The sequence below is a fragment of the Malus domestica genome, chromosome 16 (genome assembly GCF_042453785.1).
Source record: "Malus domestica chromosome 16, GDT2T_hap1".
NCBI lineage: Eukaryota > Viridiplantae > Streptophyta > Magnoliopsida > Rosales > Rosaceae > Malus > Malus domestica.
The window spans coordinates 16030126-16049389 of record NC_091676.1 but is presented as its reverse complement, the minus strand read 5'-3'; the positions used below and the strand labels follow the sequence as shown (position 1 = coordinate 16049389).

The 19264-nt window shown below is 39.4% G+C and overlaps 2 protein-coding genes across 2 annotated transcripts; both read right to left on the bottom strand.

The window, feature by feature from the left end:
• Positions 1–1357: 1357 nt before the first annotated feature.
• Positions 1358–1768, bottom strand: LOC139193020 (secreted RxLR effector protein 161-like). The gene has a single exon (XM_070815979.1). It carries the CDS (start codon positions 1766–1768, stop codon positions 1358–1360), a length of 411 nt encoding a protein of 136 aa, XP_070672080.1.
• A 14301-nt stretch (positions 1769–16069) lies between these two features.
• LOC103438255 (heat shock 70 kDa protein 8) lies at positions 16070–18903 on the bottom strand. The gene is made up of 2 exons (XM_008376788.4): positions 18748–18903; positions 16070–17933 (listed from the first exon to the last, which is right to left on the bottom strand). Exon 2 carries the CDS (start codon positions 17929–17931, stop codon positions 16222–16224), a length of 1710 nt encoding a protein of 569 aa, XP_008375010.1. The 5' UTR covers positions 17932–17933; positions 18748–18903; the 3' UTR covers positions 16070–16221.
• Positions 18904–19264: the final 361 nt, after the last annotated feature.

The following is a 19264-nucleotide window of genomic DNA, read 5'->3' as shown; positions in this document are numbered from 1 at the left end:
CTTTATATTTAACGTGAGCAGAAATGGTAGGAATATGCGTCGGGTTTTGTGGTTTAAGAAGTCAAAGTGTGGGTACATACCAACATTTGTTTTTTATTATTGTTCAAGCAAAGTCGTACCCTTTTTTCATCATATATGTTTGTATGCAAGTGGTGATGTGAGTGCAAAGTGAGTGAAGTTTTGAAGAAATTCTTGGATGTATTGGAAATTTCACGTGATTTGTGCATTATACCATTCAAAAAATGTCATATGTGTTGTAGGCCTATTTAATTGAGCGATCTAAGGTTTAGAGAGAGAGGGAGGCCGGCCACTTTAGAGAGAAGAGAGATTGATTTAATTGTGAGGTGTGTTTGATTCACCCCATTGTGCCTTTATTTATAGTAGTTGGAAGGGTAAATACATTTCCCTTTATGATTACAACATTTAATAGGTAATCTAATCCTAATAGGAATATATAATACTTTCTCATATTCTCTAGGATTTACACAATCACATTCCTATTCTAGATAGAACTGCAACACTCCCCCTTGAGTGTGTAAATACTCAACAAACCATCGCATCAGATCTTTAGCAGAGAAGGTAGAATAGTTGATGAAGTCATTGGCATAACGGGTCATCGCGAGTTTCAAATTTAATTTGAAGTATGCATTTGTAAAAACTCACAAAACCTCGCTATGGTAAAACCCAAGGAATGGGGAAAACCCATAGACTAAGGAGAAAAGTAAGAAAATATGCATAATGTCTAAAACAATCGTCAAACTGGACGAATGTAGTGAACTCAACGGAGTATGATCATCCTAGAATGAGTGCCTCGTTAAAACCTAGTTAGGTAGCAAAAACCCAGTGGGAAAAATGCTCCTAATCGTAGGGAAAAAGAGTACATTAAGATCATGTGAATATGCTTTTAGATACTCCCCCTGAGTTAGACATAACTTCTTAAATAAGAGAACTACAAGCGATTTAATTCTGATAATTTACGCATACCGATTCCTTGGACGAGCTTTTGAAATGTAGACTTGGGCAATGACTTGGTGAAGAGATCGGCCAGGTTGTCCTGGAAACGGATTTGCTTGACTTCAATGTTCTGATACTGCTGCTGCTGGTGTGAGTAAAAGAACTTTGGCGCTATTTGCTTGGTGTTGTCTCCCTTGATGTATCCCTTCTTTAACTACTCGATACATGCTGCATTGTCTTCAAAGATCGTCGTAGTAAGGTCAACGATTGATGTAAGACCACTAGTGCTTCAAATGTGTCCCATCACTTCTCTCAGCCAAAAGCATTCACGCGATGCTTCATGTAGGGCAAGAGTCTCAGCATGGTTAGACGAAGTCGCAACTAGCGTTTGCTTGGTAGACCTCTAAGAAATAGCGGTGTTTCCAACAGTAAAGACATAACCAGTTTGAAAACGTGCTCTATGTGGGTCAGACAGATATCCAGCATCTGCGTAACCAACAGGGCAAGAATCAATCCTAGATCCATAGGGGGCGGCAACACTAGGAGATTTGTGGGTATAGAACAAGCCCAAATCCGTAGTACCCTTGAGGTAGCGGAAAATGTCTTTGACACCATTCCAGTGCCTGCGTGTAGGCGCATTACTGTATCTAGCCAATAGATTCACAGCGAAGGAGATGTCGGGTCTAGTGCACTGAGCCAAGTACAATAAAGCACCAATTGCACTTAGGTAAGGAACTTCGGGTTCCAAAATCTCTTCCTCATCCTCATTTGGACGGAAGGGATCTCGTTTAGCATCTAGAGTCCGAATGATCATGGGTATGCTCGAAGGCTTAGCTTTATCCTCATTAAAGCGACGTAACACCTTTTGGGTGTAGTTCGATTGATGTACTAAGATTCCATCTGAACAATGCTCGATCTCCAGGCTGAGGCAATATCGAGTTTTCCCAAGATCCTTCATCTCAAATTATGATTTCAAGTGTGCAGCAATTTCCTCAAGCTCTTCGGGAGTACCAATGAGGTTCATGTCATCGACATAAACTACAACAATTGCAAATCTGGAATGTGACTTCTTTATGAACACGCATAGGCATAGTTCGTTGTTCACATAGCCTGACTTGTCAAATATTCACTCAGACGGTTATACCACATCCATCTGGATTGTTTCAATCCGTAAAGTGACCTCCTCAACCTAATTGAGAGAGTGTTCCGCGGTCTAGAACTATTTGAGCCAGTCAATGGAAGTCCTTCTGGAACTTTCATGTATATTTCTGTATCTAGATCCCCATAGAGATACGTGGTTACCACGTCTATAAGCTGCATATTCAGTTTTTCGGAAACTACCAAACTCATAAGGTAGCGGAACGTTATAATGTCCATTACGGGGGAATATGTCTCATCGTAATCAATTCTAGGGTGTTGGGAGAAGCCTTGCGCTACGAGGCGTGCTTTGTATCGTACTATTTCATTCTTCTCATTACGCTTCTTCACGAAAACCCACTTGTAGCCAATAGGCTTCACGCGTGGTGGTGTAGGGACGACAGGTCCAAACACTTTATGTTTCGCAAGCGAATCAAGTTCGACCTGGATTGCTTGTTTCCAGTTTGACCAATCAGTTCTACGTCGGCATTCATTTACGGAACGTGGTTCAATGTCATCGCTAAGCATGATGTCAGTAGCTACTGAGTACGAGAATGCGTCGTCGACGATCATCTCATTCCTATTCCAAACCTCATCCAATACTGTGTAATGGACCGAAATCTCGTGATTCTCGGGAGGCTGGCATGTTTCATCTGAAGTATCACCGTAATCTAGAATAACCTCATGCGTTCGAACGGATGAGTCAGCGATGGTCGGATTCAAACTAGGGTCACTAGTTGGTGCCATTTTCCTCTTCCGGGGTTGTGAATCCTTTGAACCAGGGGGTCTGCCATGTTTCAGGGTCGGAGAAGATGATTGGCTAGCCGCCATTGTACCATGCCGTGTGGAGGGTGCGGCCTCCCCACCTTCGGGGACGGCTCGGCCTTCCCAGACGGGCTGTTGATGTACACGGGGTACATCTATCCTTCCAGGTGTGTTTGCAGCGGGTATATGTGATCATGTCACCTTTGCTAGATCATTAAAAGCATCCGGCATGCTTTAAGCAATGCTCTGAAGATCTATAATTCGTCGCACCTCAGTTTCAGACTGGGTAGTGCGGGAATCTAAATGAGACATAGTGGGAGCATACCACGACAATTCGCGGTGTTCTACAAGAACGTTAGCATGCTTATCTTCCCTTAACGACGGAAAGACTGTCTCATCAAAGTGACAATCCGTAAAACGTGTGGTAAAGAGATCTCATGTCAAGGATTCTAAGTATCGAACAATTGATGGCGAATCATAACTGACATAGATTCCCATTTTTCTCTAAGAACCCATTTTGGTACGTAGCGGCGGCGCTATTGGCACATAAATGGCGCACCCAAACACCCGTAAATGCGAGATGTCAGGCTCGTATCCAGTGACCAACTATAACGGTGAATGTGGTTGGGTAGCGATGGGCCTCAGGTGGACCAACATAGCTGCGTGCAATATTGCATAGCCCCAGGCAGATACCGGCAGTTTGGTTCTCATAACCGAAGGCCGAGCTATCAATTGAATGCGCTTTATGAAAGCTTTTGCCAGACCGTTTTGGGTGTGAACATGAGGCACAAGATGTTCCACATTAATCCCTACTGACATGCAATAATCGTCAAAATTCTGTGACGTAAACTCTCCAGCATTATCCAGTCGAATCGACTTAATCAGATAATTAGGGTGGTGAGCCTTTAGCTTAATAATTTAAGCTAGGAGTTTAGCAAACGCGGTATTGCGTGTGGACAACAAGCAAACATGTGACCATCTTGTCAATGCATCAACCAACACCATAAAATATCTCAATGGTCTGCAGGTTGGTTGGATAGGTCCACAAATGTCCCCTTGAATCCTTTGAAGAAATTTAGGAGGGTCTTGATTAATCTTTGTATGAGAGGGTTGAGTATTCAACTTCCCTAAAGAACACGCTATGCATGGCGGGACTCCAACGTGTGGATGTAATTTATGCCTGTGTGAAGATTTGAGGATACGTCGCATCATGTCATGTCCAGGATGTCCCAAACGGTCATGCCAAAGCAACAAACTATCTTGGAACTCAGGCATAGAGCCGGCCACACTGTGGGCCTCTATGCTGCAAATGGTTATGATGTACAACCCACTCGGCAGACGTTCTAACTTCTCGTGAATATGCTTGTAGCCATATTCGTATGAAGTGATACAAAGAAATTCAGAACCATGATCTTCAGTGGTTTCAAGATGATATTTATTATCTCGAATATCTCTAAAACTCAGCAACGTTCTTCCGGAACGTGGAGAATAGAGTGCCTCTTTAATGGTCAAGATTGTACCATTAGACAACATGATACGTGCCTTTCCGTATCCTTCAATCAGGTTGGATGAGCCTGAGAGAGTTGTCAAAGGAGCTTTCTTGGGTATGAAGTTAGTTAAATAGTGTTGTTCACGCAAAATGGTGTGCGTAGTTGCACTATCTGCTAGACAACTAACTTCCCCACTAGACATACCTAGAAATAAATTGATTGAATTGGTCACATGCATAAATATAAGTCCATTCATTCAATTAAGCAATTCGAGAAAATAATATCCATTCCAATTATCCATAATTCAAAACAAACCAAAACCAAACAAATGATTCCAAATACATAGAAAAATTGTTCAAAATTAAACCATAAACCTAGCAAAATAGGGGGTAGGGGCCGGCCACTCCTAGTGGGTTTGGCCACTAGGGGCTAATGCCCTAAAACATGTCTAATTTAGTCTTCCATAGGTGCTGATGCCTCCTGGAAGTCTGATATCTCAATTGATATGGTTGCATCGTCCAAATGATCCACATGTGCAAAGTTAGACTCACGACGGGAAAAAAGTGATTAGTCATATGGTAAGCCATAGACATATATCGTAGAACATACAAGTTCTATAGACATGTATTAGTTTAATTTATGCATGAAAACTTCAGGTTTCATGTGGTATGTTTTGAATGAAAACTTCAAGTTTCAAAGGCACTAATTTTGAAATTATAGGTTCAAATTAGTTTTATGAACGATTAGTTCATAATGAGAGGTTCTTGCAAGAAACACAGAATGCAATATACTAACTAAGTGTAGTAGATTTGAGTTGGCTTCGAGAACTCAAGTGTGAGAGCTTCGGTACTACGAAAGTATATGATGGTTCAAAGTATAAAAATAAATTATTGAATCGTTAATGTCCAAAAGTGATTTTCAGGTCAATAATTTTGGATTCATTATCAGATTAGTGGACTCTAGGTCCCTTTTAATTAATTCAATAAATCGGGTCATACATGGTCGATTGTAGAAGTAAATAATATTAACATACTGGTTAAATTATTTAAAATGCTAAAATAATAGCTTGTGGGTGGAAAAATGCCCTAAAATAATTTGGGCATGGGTGCCGTGGGTAAGGGAAGGCACGGGGTGCCTTGAGTAAAAACGACAGGGCCTAGGGTATGGCTGCAGGCCACGGAAGGGACAAAACCCCCATCCGTAGTTGGTTTAGGTGTTTTGGTCCAAGGGGTCACGAGGGCAAGCCTAAGGCTTGCGGGTTGCTTACGCAGGGAGCCCAGCGAAGCTGGGGCCTTGATTTTGTGGCGCAAGAGCCCAGCCCGAGGGCTGGCTTTGTGTGCATAAGGTGCCCAACCGAGGGCTGACAGGTTTTTGATGCAGGCCGAGAGAGGCCATGGGCTGCAGGCTCAGCAAAGAAACCAAAATTAGGTCGAAACCTGTTTTCCTTTTTGGCACAGGGATGGTGCGATGCACCAAATCCCATTCCCTTTTTTTTTTTTTCAATTCCCTTTAGGTTTTAGGAAAAACCTAATATGCTTCTAATTTAATTTTATACATTGACTCACAAATTCCACATAACAATTTAATTGTGCGATGCATGAAACAAATATATATAGTGACAAGTATATGAACATGTACAATATATATATCGGAAGGAAAATATAAACATAGGGGGTTCATGCATCATGGGGAATATTTTCATGCTTCATGGGTCGTTTCAAATATCTTCCTTTATTTTAAGCGTACCTGAGCAGCAGAAAACAAATAAGCCTTTGAATGTGGTGGATGATAGCCTCCTCCTACGATGCTTCAGTTCCTCAGCTTCTGGCAAGGGCGTGCTGATAACGTATTGTAGGCCTATTTAATTGAGCGATCTAAGGTTTAGAGAGAGAGAGAGAGAGGCCGGCCACTTTAGAGAGAAGAGAGATTGATTTAATTGTGAGGTATGTTTGATTCACCCCATTGTGCCTTTATTTATAGTAGTTGGAAGGGTAAATACCTTTCTCTTTATGATTACAACATTTAATAGGTAATCTAATCCTAATAGGAATATATAATACTTTCCCATATTCTCTAGGATTTACACAATCACATTCCTATTCTAAATAGAATAGCAACAATATGTCAATTTTAGCTTGAATTTAGGGTGTTTTTAAATAAATATGAAATGAACTATAAAAAATGCTAAATTGTAGCAAAGGTTCCTGATCTATGCCACGAGTTTAGTTTCATCACTAAACTCCATTAATTGTTTCTCTTGTCCTCGAATTATGTCATTTGTTGCATCAGTAGTCAGTTTGCTAACTTCGTCAACTTTTCCGTTAAGTTGAGAGACGTCCAAAACATAAGAATATGAATCTAAAGAGAAATACTTGGCTCCTAAGGATTGAGGAGGAACTCTTTCTTAAAATACCTCTTGACCTATCCACAGAACTTCGCGCTTATGATCGAAATTCCTTAAGGATTGACTAGAATGGCCTCATTTAGGGTAAATAACATTTTTTTTACAAAGAAGCAAATCGTGTAGAGATCTGAAAGTTTAGGATAGTAAAGTGTTAAGTTTAAAATAGGGACTAAGTTGTTACTGACTCCATACTAGAGAGAGGTGCAAATTCTTAACACATGATATGCCTCTTGTTAAAAGGATATATTTTTTCTACTAATTTTTCGGTTACAATAAAAGGAATTATTGTAGTAAATAAAAAAAATGAAAAAGTAGGGAGTGGGGAGTGGGGAGTGGGGAGAGAAAATGGGATAAAATTAAGAGTAAACTTGATCTAAGTTCAACTTTGTATGTGGGTTTAGTCAATTTTATTGGGTTAGGTCTATTCACTGATTATTCACATCGTTTTTTTTTTTTCAATTTTTATTAAGTTGTGATTAATTTTTTTTTTCTCATAGATACCTCTATCCTAGGTTAGATGTATTTTATCAACCTATGGTATAAGTATCATATATGATGACATATAAATTTTCTTTTAACTATTTTCCATAAAAGTGGTTAGATTTTCATATTTAAATATTCAAATCGAACTAAAAAATAATATTCAAAATAAAAAATTTGAGTAACGATGCATAAATGTAGAAATGTAATTAAAGGAAACAATAGGAACACTAGATTGAATCCAACAACTCAAATTTTTGAATCTGGATGAAAATACCCCTAAAATTAAAGTAACGTTACTATATTAGCCATGACTTTTGAAACAAATATTAAAATCATTTAGTATTTAAACACTATAATCAGTATTTTTTTTTTTTAAACTTCAGCAGCACTAGAAAATTTTATTAATATGATAAAAAAAAGTTACACCTGATTTGATTTGTATGTTTGGTTTGGGGGTGCGGTTTTGTCGCGTACCAATTGTCTGGAGGGTGTACCGGGTTCAGTTCCGCAGGAGCTGACGTTCAGAGTCGGAGTCCATCTGTTTGGAACTTGTGGCTTTTTCCAATTCTCTCTAATCCGTGCTCTGTACTTTTGCTGAGATCGGTTTCCCACGATTGAGATTTGCTGGTTTATTCACACTTGATTTCATATGGATTTACTTCTATAGCTACAAGTACAACATGTGAATAATATAAACTAAAGGGGTTAGGTTTTGAATGAGGATCTTCATCCTCTCTGTGCGGAACCAGATGATCTTTTAATTGCACCCGTTTTTCGTAAATCGTACGGTCAATTTTCGTCAAGTACTATTTATGTTTAATTTTAAATAAAAATTTTAAAATGATTTCTGACTGCATGTACGATAAATGAACATGATTAAAGGATTCTAGTAATCCTCACAAAGAGTATCTGCAGGATCCTCATTCAGTTTTTTGGTGAATTATTTTCTTACATTTTTTAGGAGTTTGACATCTGGCAATCATTGTTTTATATTTGAATTTATTATGCGAAGACAAATTGGTACTGCTACTTGAAGGTTTGGAGTTTATTCTATGCAGTTTTTTTGGAGTTTGAGTTTGTCCCTTTCATTTGTTTTTGTGAGAATTTTGGATGAATGTGGCCATACTCGTCATGTGCAGTTTGTCACACTCACCTTCTTTAGGGCAATTTGAGTTTAGATGTTAAGTGCTGGCATTATTTGATCCAAGCGATAACCTACTATTAATTAGCTTGAATTACGAGGAGATGGAATCGAAGCTAGGTGCAGACGGGAGGGCGCAATGCTATCTAATTTGGTTAAATCCATCGAAGTTGTTTTTAACGAAGGTGTGACTTGATCTAAAATGTTTGTGACCTAAATAAAACCATCGGTAGGACCAGGTAGTTTAAGTGAAAAGGAAAAATCATATTGGCTTATGATTGATGTACTCTCCCCATCCACACAAGTTCAATTTCTTTTTCTGCAATTTATATTAGTTATTAATTCATAATATTCCTTGCTTACAAAAAAAGGAACTTTAACGAAAAGCATCCGGTACTGTTCACTTTAACGAAAAACCATATTTTTACACTAAAAAGTCAATTCTGGTACTATTCACTTTACCCTTTATTTTGTCCTTATCATTAAAACTCAAAGTTTTCAAATCCTTTTCATTAGTTTTCCTTACAAAAAACAATTGATCGCGTGAAAGTGAAGGAAGTGACAGAACGTGAGTAGACGCTCATTTCCATCCATATTCAATCCCCTTGCCATTTCGCAAAATGCTGCTTGTTCTTAGTTTTTTTTCTTGCTACTTAGTATGACGGTCTAAATATTTTCGTTTTCATTTGTAATTGAGAGGTCTCAGGTTCGATTCTTGACAAAGGTGAATTTAAACCACATTATTGTACGCCCATTGTGAGACTTAGGTATGGTTTAGGGTTGAGGTGATTTTAAAAAAAAGCTGGTATAAAAAAAAGCTAGGGGCATTTTTGTGTTTGGTAAACTTCCAACTTCAGCTTTTTTTTTCACAGTTTTTCGTGAAAAAAAGCCAAAGAACAAAAACAGCAAAAGGCAACTTTGAAAAACTGGCTTTTCAGCTTCTGCGCAAACCTCTAAAACATAGGTGAACAGTGACCCTTTAATGAAAGTTTTTGGCAATCCTACCCTCCCTTCATCTCTTCATCCCCTTTCTACTCTTCCCAGCTTCATCTCTACCAAAGATCTTTGAAGATTTATGTTGCCCTCACTGTGAATCTACCTTGTCCCTCCCCGTGAAGATCCAAATCGTCACCACCAGAGACCCACAAGGGTCGGCAGAAGGAGAGCCCTAGACTGCTATCATCACAAATTAACGAAAGTTGTTATACTTAAATGTGCTTGAAACTAAATCAGAATTAGCAGAGGAAGATTGTGTGTTCTGAGAAACCACGAATTCGCAGAGGAAGATTGCGGAGGGGAGGTCTTTCCTACAACCTTGCAGTGAGTGAGGGAGGAGAGGAATCGGGTTTCTGGGTTGCGGGGAGCAGAGTGAGGGAGGAGTGGAATCGGGTTTCTGGGTTTTCTTCTTCCTGATCTTCTTTGGGGTCCCATGGATAAGCTTGGTTTTGGGGAACAAAGAAAAGAAATATGATAGAGAAGCAGCAGAGGAAACGAAGAGGGAAAGGAAGACACGTGGATAAGGGAAAGTGCAGAGAGAGAGAGAGAGAGAGGGCTGAGTGTGGGGTTGTCTCGATGGAGAAGAGAGTGCAGCGAGAGAGATAGGTGAGAGTTTTCGAGATAGTTTGGCAGTGTAGGCCCCACGGCCACACAAAATCCTCACATAAAAATAGTAATATTAAATAAAATATCATAATAATAATATAGTATTATACATTTTTTTGTCATTTCACACAGTCACAGCCGTTTTACATAAAAGTTTACCAAACACTATCAAACTACTTTTTTTTCCAAAAGCACTTTTACAAAAAAGTTTACCAAACACTCTGTTACTTTATTTCACAGCTGCTTATTCTCACAGCACAGCAGAAACAACTTTTTTTTCAAAGCACAACAATTCCAAACCAAGCCTTAGCCTACTCCCCCATTCCCTAAGTGTAGATAATATCGTTTGGTAAAAAAAAAAAAAACTGTTTTCTCTTTTTCAATTGATTTTGTAAAAACATTAATTGTTTTAAATAATGTGGCAAACATATAAGCAGGCAAGTGGACCCAATAATGCCATGTCAGAGTGCTTAACTGATTTATAAACGAAGATTGGATCCCAAAGAGTAAAGCGCAATTCGAGTCTTAGAAGACAAAGTGAAATTATAATAGAGTTTCAAGGGACTTAGCAAAGTATTAGCCGAAACAAAACTGTAGATTTATTGGGCGTGCTTTGTTGGTTGTGTATGAGTCATTGTACAACTTCGACCCAGTACACCTGAATGTTGGGCCAATAAATGTGAAACGTTGGCATGACAAGAAGCCCAATTTCTAAGTTGATGGGCCAAGCAAATTGCTGGATGAAACCCTAGGGGCTAGCCTTCATTCACTGTAAGGTATTTATAATGGAAAACTAATGAAAATGGTTTGAAAACTTTGAGTTTTAACGATAAGGACAAAATAAAGGGTAAAATGAATAGTACCATGATTGTCTTTTTAGTGTAAAACTATGGTTTTTCGTTAAAGTGAACAGTACCAGAAGTTTTTCGTTAAAGTTTCCTATTTATAAAGGAAAAGGATCATCTCCGATTCTCTCCATCTAATCCTCCTCATCAAACAATCTCGGCCTTTGAAATTTGATCCAACAACTAAAGGTATTTTAACTTTTAGAGTGGGCCCCTGTTTTTAGCCGTTTGATCAAATTTCAAGGGCCCAGATTGTTTGATGAGAATGATTAGGTGGAAGGGATCCAGAGAAGATCCCTTTCCATTTATAGAGTACAAGTTGAATACAGAAACGAGAATGAAACAAGAGAAAAAGCATAGAAGAAGCAATGACGAAAATTAAAGGTCAACCAGGAGGTCAAGTTAGTTATGTTGGAGTTTTCAGCTCCTTTAAGTCCCACATCGGGGAACTCAAGGGAACTTGAGGTCCTTATATTAATTTAGTCTCCTTTATGAGTGATTAGGTGTTGGACCATTTGGAATGGGGATTGAGGCTTGGGCCACTAATTGTGTGGATTAGGCTTGATAATCATACCATAATATTAATTTAAATTAATATTAATTAATCAAGACAAGGGCCTAAGAATTAAAATTAATCTGATCAATTAGTTTTAATTTCGAATTAAGTTTTTAATTAAATTAATTAAAAATGTTTTGATTAATAGACACAACTCTTTGGAAAGAGTTGTATAGCTTCAGATACATCCAAAAGGTATTTGAAGAGGTATGAAAGAGCCTATATATCTGGAGTCCTCAGTTCCATTGAAAATAATCTTTTCTTCCTCCTTTTCTTTTGTACAAAATTCTCAGAGAGTAAACACACAAAGCAATTTGCTAGAATTACATAATCCAATGCGGGTTGTAGAATTAGGTAGTTGTATCCTGATCGAGCAAACGTTGTAGAACCACAAGCACAAGAGTGTGACGGAAATACTGTTCGAAGGACATAACTTTTGCGCTAGCCTCTACTTTTGATTCATTCAAGTTAGTATCATTTTAATTTATGTATTTATTGTGTAATTTCATTCTGTATTGCAAGTATTTTTTAATAATAAAGTATAAGTATTTTACTTTTATTTTTTGTTTCTAAATTGTTCTCCAACAAGTTCTTGTGGGGGAAGCGGGATTGTCGCATTTACAAGTTGAGAGTGTGCTCGGGCAAGTGGGCTAACCAGAACTACTAGTAATGGAATTTGCCTGCAATACTGGATTAGTGATTTACCTTACAAGTACTTTGTCACTACTTTCATTGCACCGAACCAATATGCTGTGCGGACCACTGTCTTATCTAAGGGATGGAAAACCTTGTGGACTTGTGTTCTCAACCTAGACATAGACGATGCAGATAGTTGTCAACCTTGGAAAGAAGGACGTCAAAGATTTACGATGGGGCTGTTGATAGTGTACTTTCACTATGTGACTCTTTCGACATTAAAAAATTTCAACTTAATTGTACGCGTTTTATCTTTCGAAGCGGATGATTTCTCTCGTATTGAGTTGGATATGCAATGCCATGAGAAGCAATGTTGTTGAAATTGATTTCTGGTTTTATGTGATGCATATACTTACAATGGGATGTTAGAGTTTAAAATGTCTAAATGCGTTTTCACGAGAAAAGCATTGGTGATTTTGAAGGTGAAGTTTTCGTTTCAAATCCAAAAAACACCAAAAAAATTGTGTAAAAAAAAAAAAAAACTTTTGGTCATCTAAATGCACTTTTGTTCCAATCATACTCGTCTTTTTTCAGATGGGTATGAAGAATTTCCAATTACATAAGCGAATGAACGTGGAGTCGATTGTCGCTTTTTTTTAAGACTGTTGTTGCGCCCCTATCTCTAAAAGGCAAGGGTCGTGTTCTTAATTTGGTGTCCTAATATCCTCCAATAAATGTGAGTTACAGGGAATTTAAGACACGAAATTAATATAAATGTTATTTTTGTATCATCATTCTAATAGAGATGAGACTCACATTGTTGGTGGACCTTATCTCTATTAGAGAGATGATACAAATAACATTACTCCCAAATTAATTGATTTGTCAATGAAAAGGCCCAAAATGGGAAATATACACAACTCATTTTTAGTCTTAGGGCTGTCACTATCTAAGAAATAAATGCCATGGGTTACTGACTAATATTACAATCTAATGATATTCCTCCTCACAAGAGATCTTTTGACACACTCCGACCGAGATTAAGACATGCTGGCCGTCACGTGAGAGTGACGTAGCCATGTGCACAGTGCGAAAGCGATAAAGATAAGAAATATACGAATAATCAAAAACCAAATTACTAGAGTGCACTACTAAACAGGTAGTGATAGGATTTAGTTACAACAGTAAACACTCTTAATCAGAGCATAAGTCTAGGTACAGTCCAGTAGGACAAGTACTAGTTATACAGTACCAGGAATGTCTTACTATTATTTAGATTAGTCAGAACATCAGACGTCCTTGAGCCACCTTGAGCCACCAACATCAAGCTTACTTAAAACTTGGAGGGGTGCAAAATAGAAAACGTGAGTGGGCAAAAACAAATGTTTTACAAAACCATGTCATTTAACAACATATATAACCCATCGCTGTAAAACATGTATAATTTTTCCCAGAACCAAGATATAAGCATATACATAAATATATATGAAATCATATCAATTCAATTCATGCATCACATAATCATAATCATATGTATGCCATGCCAAGATATAACATAGTAAGCAATTCAGGTAAGAATAAATTCATAAAAATATGATATGTTAGCCGGAACCCTTGTGGTAGTCTGTATGGCTGAATTCATAGCTCAAAAGTCAATCTAGCCGGAGTCGCTACTATGACCTATACGGCAATATACTGCACATAAGTCGAAACCACTAAAAATGGGTATGTACGACAAGATTGGGTGTAATATAATTATGCTCAATTTTACTCTCTCATAATAGCCGGACAATAAATCGCTAGCCACCTACGAGTCGGAACCATTAATAAGGCCTGTACGACAAGACCGTGCACTTAAGTTGGATCCAATATGAACATATAGTGTGGGAGGTGACGTAAATAAACAAGCCTGTACTTCATATCTCTGGCTAAATCACAATCACCCTAGGTGCAGTTTTATGAGCTCAACATTATTCAATCACATATCACATCATCGATGATTCACATAACCAAACATAACTTACCTGAACTTACATGTGCCTCCACAGCACCATATTTATATATATAAGCAACCATGAATTGCATATTCAGAATATAAAAGCATTTGACATATTATTTCAAAGCATACTTTCCTTAAAAAATGCATTTCTGGGAAATTTAACAAGTATATAAGTATATACTAAAAACAAAAGCCCACTCACTGGTATGTTGACAGGTCGTAACCCCCGAGTCGCCTGTGGATACGCTCGTCCTCGGGATAAGTCTCACCCATATGCGAATTAACTATAAAAATGTTATTTTAAAGCATATAAGCAAAACTAGCTAATAACTTCTCATACAAAGCTCAAAATGGGTATATGAATATACCACAGTGACCTACACAACCTTAGGATCATCCCCAAATTTTCAAAATAATTTTCTGATCCCGCACACGCCGGACAAGGCACGGCAATACGCGCAGCCACGCGCAGGGGATCCTGACGGATTCTACAAACGGCATCAAGAATATTCCGTTAAATCCTAACGGTAACCGTCAATTCTAACTGACGGCATGAGAATATTCCGTCATACTTGACGGAATATTCCTTCATCTCCTACCTCCAGCTTCGGCAACTGCTGCCGGCACCGGAAACTGGGCAATTTTTTAAACTCTTTAATCTCGCTCATTTCTTCACCATTTTTCATGCAATTTCCACCAAAATGAAGTTTAGGAGGTAAAGAATTGCGTTATACCTCTTTCGCGCCTCAAATCACGTGAAATCACTTCGGAGAAGTCCTCAAACTCTGGTGACTTTTGCAAAACTTCGTTTTAGAGCTTTCCGTGACCCAAATCCTACCAACGATGCACTCTGAGCATCGTGAGGACCTCATCGAGCTCACTGTGGTCCTAAAATTCACAAAAACTCAAGGGTTTAAAAGTTGATGAATAGTACCCAAGTCGAAGGTCCATTTTCCGGGGTTCTCTGATGCCCAAAATCGTTCCAACTTATGCCAAAACATACAAGAGGTCTAGGAGATTACCTTTTGAGCCTTAGAACAGCTTGAAACCTCTACGAACTGGTTCAGTGTACTGTACACCCACGACTCCCTTTCAAACTAGGGTCTCTCAAAGGTTCCCTTGCTGGAAATGGGTACCACTCGACTCGTAAGGATCCTAGGAACACACTGGAGGCCTCAGAACCTTTGATCCGTGTTGTTTTGGGTTTTCTTGTGTGTGTCCGTACGAGTTTGAAGAGAGAGAGAGTTTGAGAGATAGAGAGAGTACGAGAGAGAGAAGGTAGGTGGGTATGTGTGGTCCAAAAGCCACCAATCACAACTAAGAGAACACTTAGTTCTAATTAAGTCCAATAATAGAGGAATATAGCCAATTGGTCCACAATCTTAAGTCCAAACCACCACATCCCATACTAAATCTCAACGTCCAAGGGTATTTAGGTAATTTCACATCGTCTATATAACATAATTAACGTACATGTCCGGGGCGGGCTGTGACATCTTAGGTTCACGCCATATGTGGTGGAAGATGCACAAATCCGTTTACCTATAAAAAAACACAAGCGTAAGAAATTTAAAGTTGAAAACGCCAGAAGGCCTTTTCTTGTGCAAATCATTCCTGAGTTTAAGGGTGTTTTCAGATTGTATTACTTAGAAAGATGCTCCAACTACATTGCGTTGTTGTTTCCCAAGTCTCGAGTTGATTCATGTTACAGATCTTGTAGTTGGTGATACCTCATTGAAAAAGCGTTTCCGTAACTGCCCTGTTCTTCAAGATTTGGATATACACATCCATTTTTTCGGAAGAGATGCAATGAATTTCAAAGCATTTGCTCCTGAATTAAAGACTTTAAGAACAACTGTGAAGGATAGAGAGTTGTCAAACCACCTTTTTGTCAAGCTTTTTATGGCATTTGTGTTGAATTCCCCGGATATGTGTCGAAATATAATTTGCAGAATATAAGAACATGTATTGCGTCGCGTCCTAGGCTACAACTTATATGTCATAAGACAAATATTTTGGGTGCCATCTAAATCACTTAGAAAACGTCGATCCGATAATTTATCAAACTATATGAGCAGGAGCTGCTCAAATTTATTTTATTACACTAAAAATCCACACTCAACAAAGTATGCATACGAAAACAGAGTATCATCCTTACATTTCACCAGTTGATGCTAAAACACGACCATGCATTCCTGTTAAGTAGTGACTATATCTTCTTCTGCACTGTAACCAAGTCTAGAGACGAGCCATAAGCTCTGTGTAGGGCTTCAGCGCACCAACCGTGACCATCATCAACTGTTGGCATCCTTACTCCCATGACTGGATTTATTGGCTGATGAGACCCCGGCATTAAAACCCCGGCCAAAACTCTCAGCACGCTTGATGCATCGATGTCCAGAATTACTCTTATTTCCGGAACTCCTTTCGGGGACGGTGGAATTCCAGTGATCTTGAAATACCCCAGCAAATGGTTCTCTTCCACCTTCTTCCCCTCGCCTTCGTAGACGATTATTAGTGCTTCAGTTTGATTATCATGGGCAGTTGTGAAGATCAGATCTTTCTGTGCTGGCATTGCTGTGTTTCTAGGTATGATAGGCACAAAGTTGTTTCCATCAGCTCGGATCCCAAGGGCAAGAGGGGTGGCTTGAATGGTAAGCAAGTCCAAACTCCCAAAGGGATCGCTAAGACCTGATGCCACCGCTCCTTCTAGTGCTGCTCCAATGACAGCAGCTTCCAACGGTTTCATCCCTTTGTACAGCTCCTCCTTTTTACAAATGCTCATGACAAGACTTTTTATCTTTGGAATATATGAGCATCCGCCAACAACTATTACATCGCTCACATCCTCGGTATCAACCTTTGCATCATGCAAGCACTGGCTTATGAGGCTCGCACACTTATCAAACACTGCTAGGTTAACTTCCTCAAATTCCTCCCGATCCACAACCTTACATATTTTTGTCCCATTTCCCAAGTCAACATCAATCTGCACGCTAGTTTGGGAGGAGAGAGTGTGGATTGCCTCCTGTGTTGCAACTCGAAGTATGCCAACTGACTTTATGTCATCAAGTCCGTGGCTAGTTAAAAGAGTCTCGGAATCTGGCAACAGATGACGCATCATACTCAGAAGCAAGTCTTCCCCTCCAATGGCAGATCCTGCTAAGGCTTTTATTTGGGAAACTCCTCCAGCTGTAGCAGTAATAGCTACATCACAGTATCCAGCACCCATGTTGAAGATTAGAGCAATCTTCTCAGATCCGGTGTTTACGTTCTGATTTGAAATCTGTTGCGCGTATAACAGCGCGACAGCAGTTGGTTCAGGCATAAGTCTGAGTACATGAAGGCTAGCCATGGCACAAGCTCTTTCAATACGAGTCAGCTGGAATCGGCTGAATGAAGCTGGAATGGTGAGAACAACATTCTTTATGGGCCGCTTTAGCTGGATTTCTGCCATTGCCTTGAGTTCCACCAAAAATATTGCCAGAACTTCTTCAGGAGTGGTGGATCTCCATACATTGTTCACCAAGGCTGCGATCAGTGGGCGCACCCCAATGCCCAATGTTTGAACCAAAAAGGGGAGGCTTTTGCTTGACTGAACAACTGGATCGGTGTCAACCCTGCCAATTAATCGTTTCATGTTGAAGATTGAAGCTCCAGATAACATGTCGTGCTCACTGGAGAGTTGATCGCTTACTCCCGCTGAAGGGTTTTCATCCTTGAATGTGACATACGACCGCATCATTTTCTGGTTTCTAATGTTCCTCAAGAGCTCAACCTGGGAGCCATTCCAGACAGCAACACTGCAATGTGAAGTGCCGATGTCAATCCCAATAGCGGTTTCAGGAAAAGGAGACGACGATTTTTCCTCCCCAGCGGTTTCACTATCAGATGCGACTGTGTATGCTGGCTCAGCCATTCCTGCATTTCAAAAATTGCAAATGGATGAAGAGCAGGTAGTTTACCCCAAGCAACACCTACGAATCTCGTGGTCTCATGCACAATCGCGATATCTAGTATCTACCAAACTCTATCTTCCTATATTAGCATTCTCGATACTCTTTTATTACGATTTAATACGGCGAAAAAAATGATTCTGGTTTTCAATTTGAGGATGCGTTGAGATAATTCCTGGCTGGAACATGTTCTGAAAAAGTTAAAAACTAAGTAATAACAGAGGGACCAACAAATCAAAGCTAGGAACATCAAATCCTCAAAAACCTGCTGATACCCTTCGGCTTTCGTAGCATGCAGACATAATTCGCAAAAATATACTTCATGCAGGCCTTCTCACAAAGGCCTCTTAGGCAACCTAGCCATCTCACATTTGTTGGTAGAAACATCAAAGGGAAAAAAAACCCACAACCCCACATATTTTACTTGAATATTACATAAATATAAGGGTCGTACCCAGTAGCAACAATTATGTCATAAAATTATTGAAAATTTGATAGGAAAAAAATAAACCCAACAAAATATGTAAAAAACTAGGCAAGAAAAGAAAAATTTCAGAAGAATAAAGATCCAAAACAGAGAGAAGAAGCTCTTCCAATTTCCAGAGAGCAAAAACTAGTTGTTGGGTACTAATAAAGTTGTTTAATTCAATAGAAAACAGCAAAAACAAGTGCATGCATTGGTAATTACAGGTACACAGGGACACAGCTAGGTAGCATGGTTATTAATTAAGGAAAATAAAAGGAAGCTAAACTGTGTAGAGAGAAGATGAGGGACTTACAGTAGAGAGAGATAGAAGAGCACCAACGATCAGTGAGAGATTCAGTTACAGAGAGAGAGAGAGAGAGAGAGAGAGAGCGTCTTAATACAACGGTGCTGGTGGGTGCCGGTGCTGCCCAACTTCTAGAGCTTCCTAGAGTGCAAAGGTGGTCATCACCTTTCTTTTGTACTGGAAAGGTATAGAATATGACAACGGTTAGCGAGAAGGGTCCAGAACTTCTGCCAATTTACATGGGTTGGATCATCTACCAATTCTTGGATCGGGTTTTGAGCCCAAGCCCAACCGAGACAAACTGTTTTAAAAAACGAAATGCGCGCGAAATGTGGAGGGAACTCTATAATAAGAGCAAGTCCACCCTTATGGATTCCTGGGGGGACAGGCTCCAGCAAAGGGCGCGAGGGCTGGTTGGTTCTTCTCCAGCCTTGGAGAGTCCGAGTGAGGGTGGGAGCCCGAGGGCCGGGGGGGGGGGGGGTGGGGAATTGACAGGCCTGTGGCCTGAGGCCCGTGACGTCAGGCC

Coding starts and splice junctions, on each gene's coding strand:
- LOC103438255 (XM_008376788.4), bottom strand. CDS start 17,931: ATGGCTGAGCCAGCATACACAGTCGCATCTGATAGTGAAACCGCTGGG.
- LOC139193020 (XM_070815979.1), bottom strand. CDS start 1,768: ATGATCATTCGGACTCTAGATGCTAAACGAGATCCCTTCCGTCCAAAT.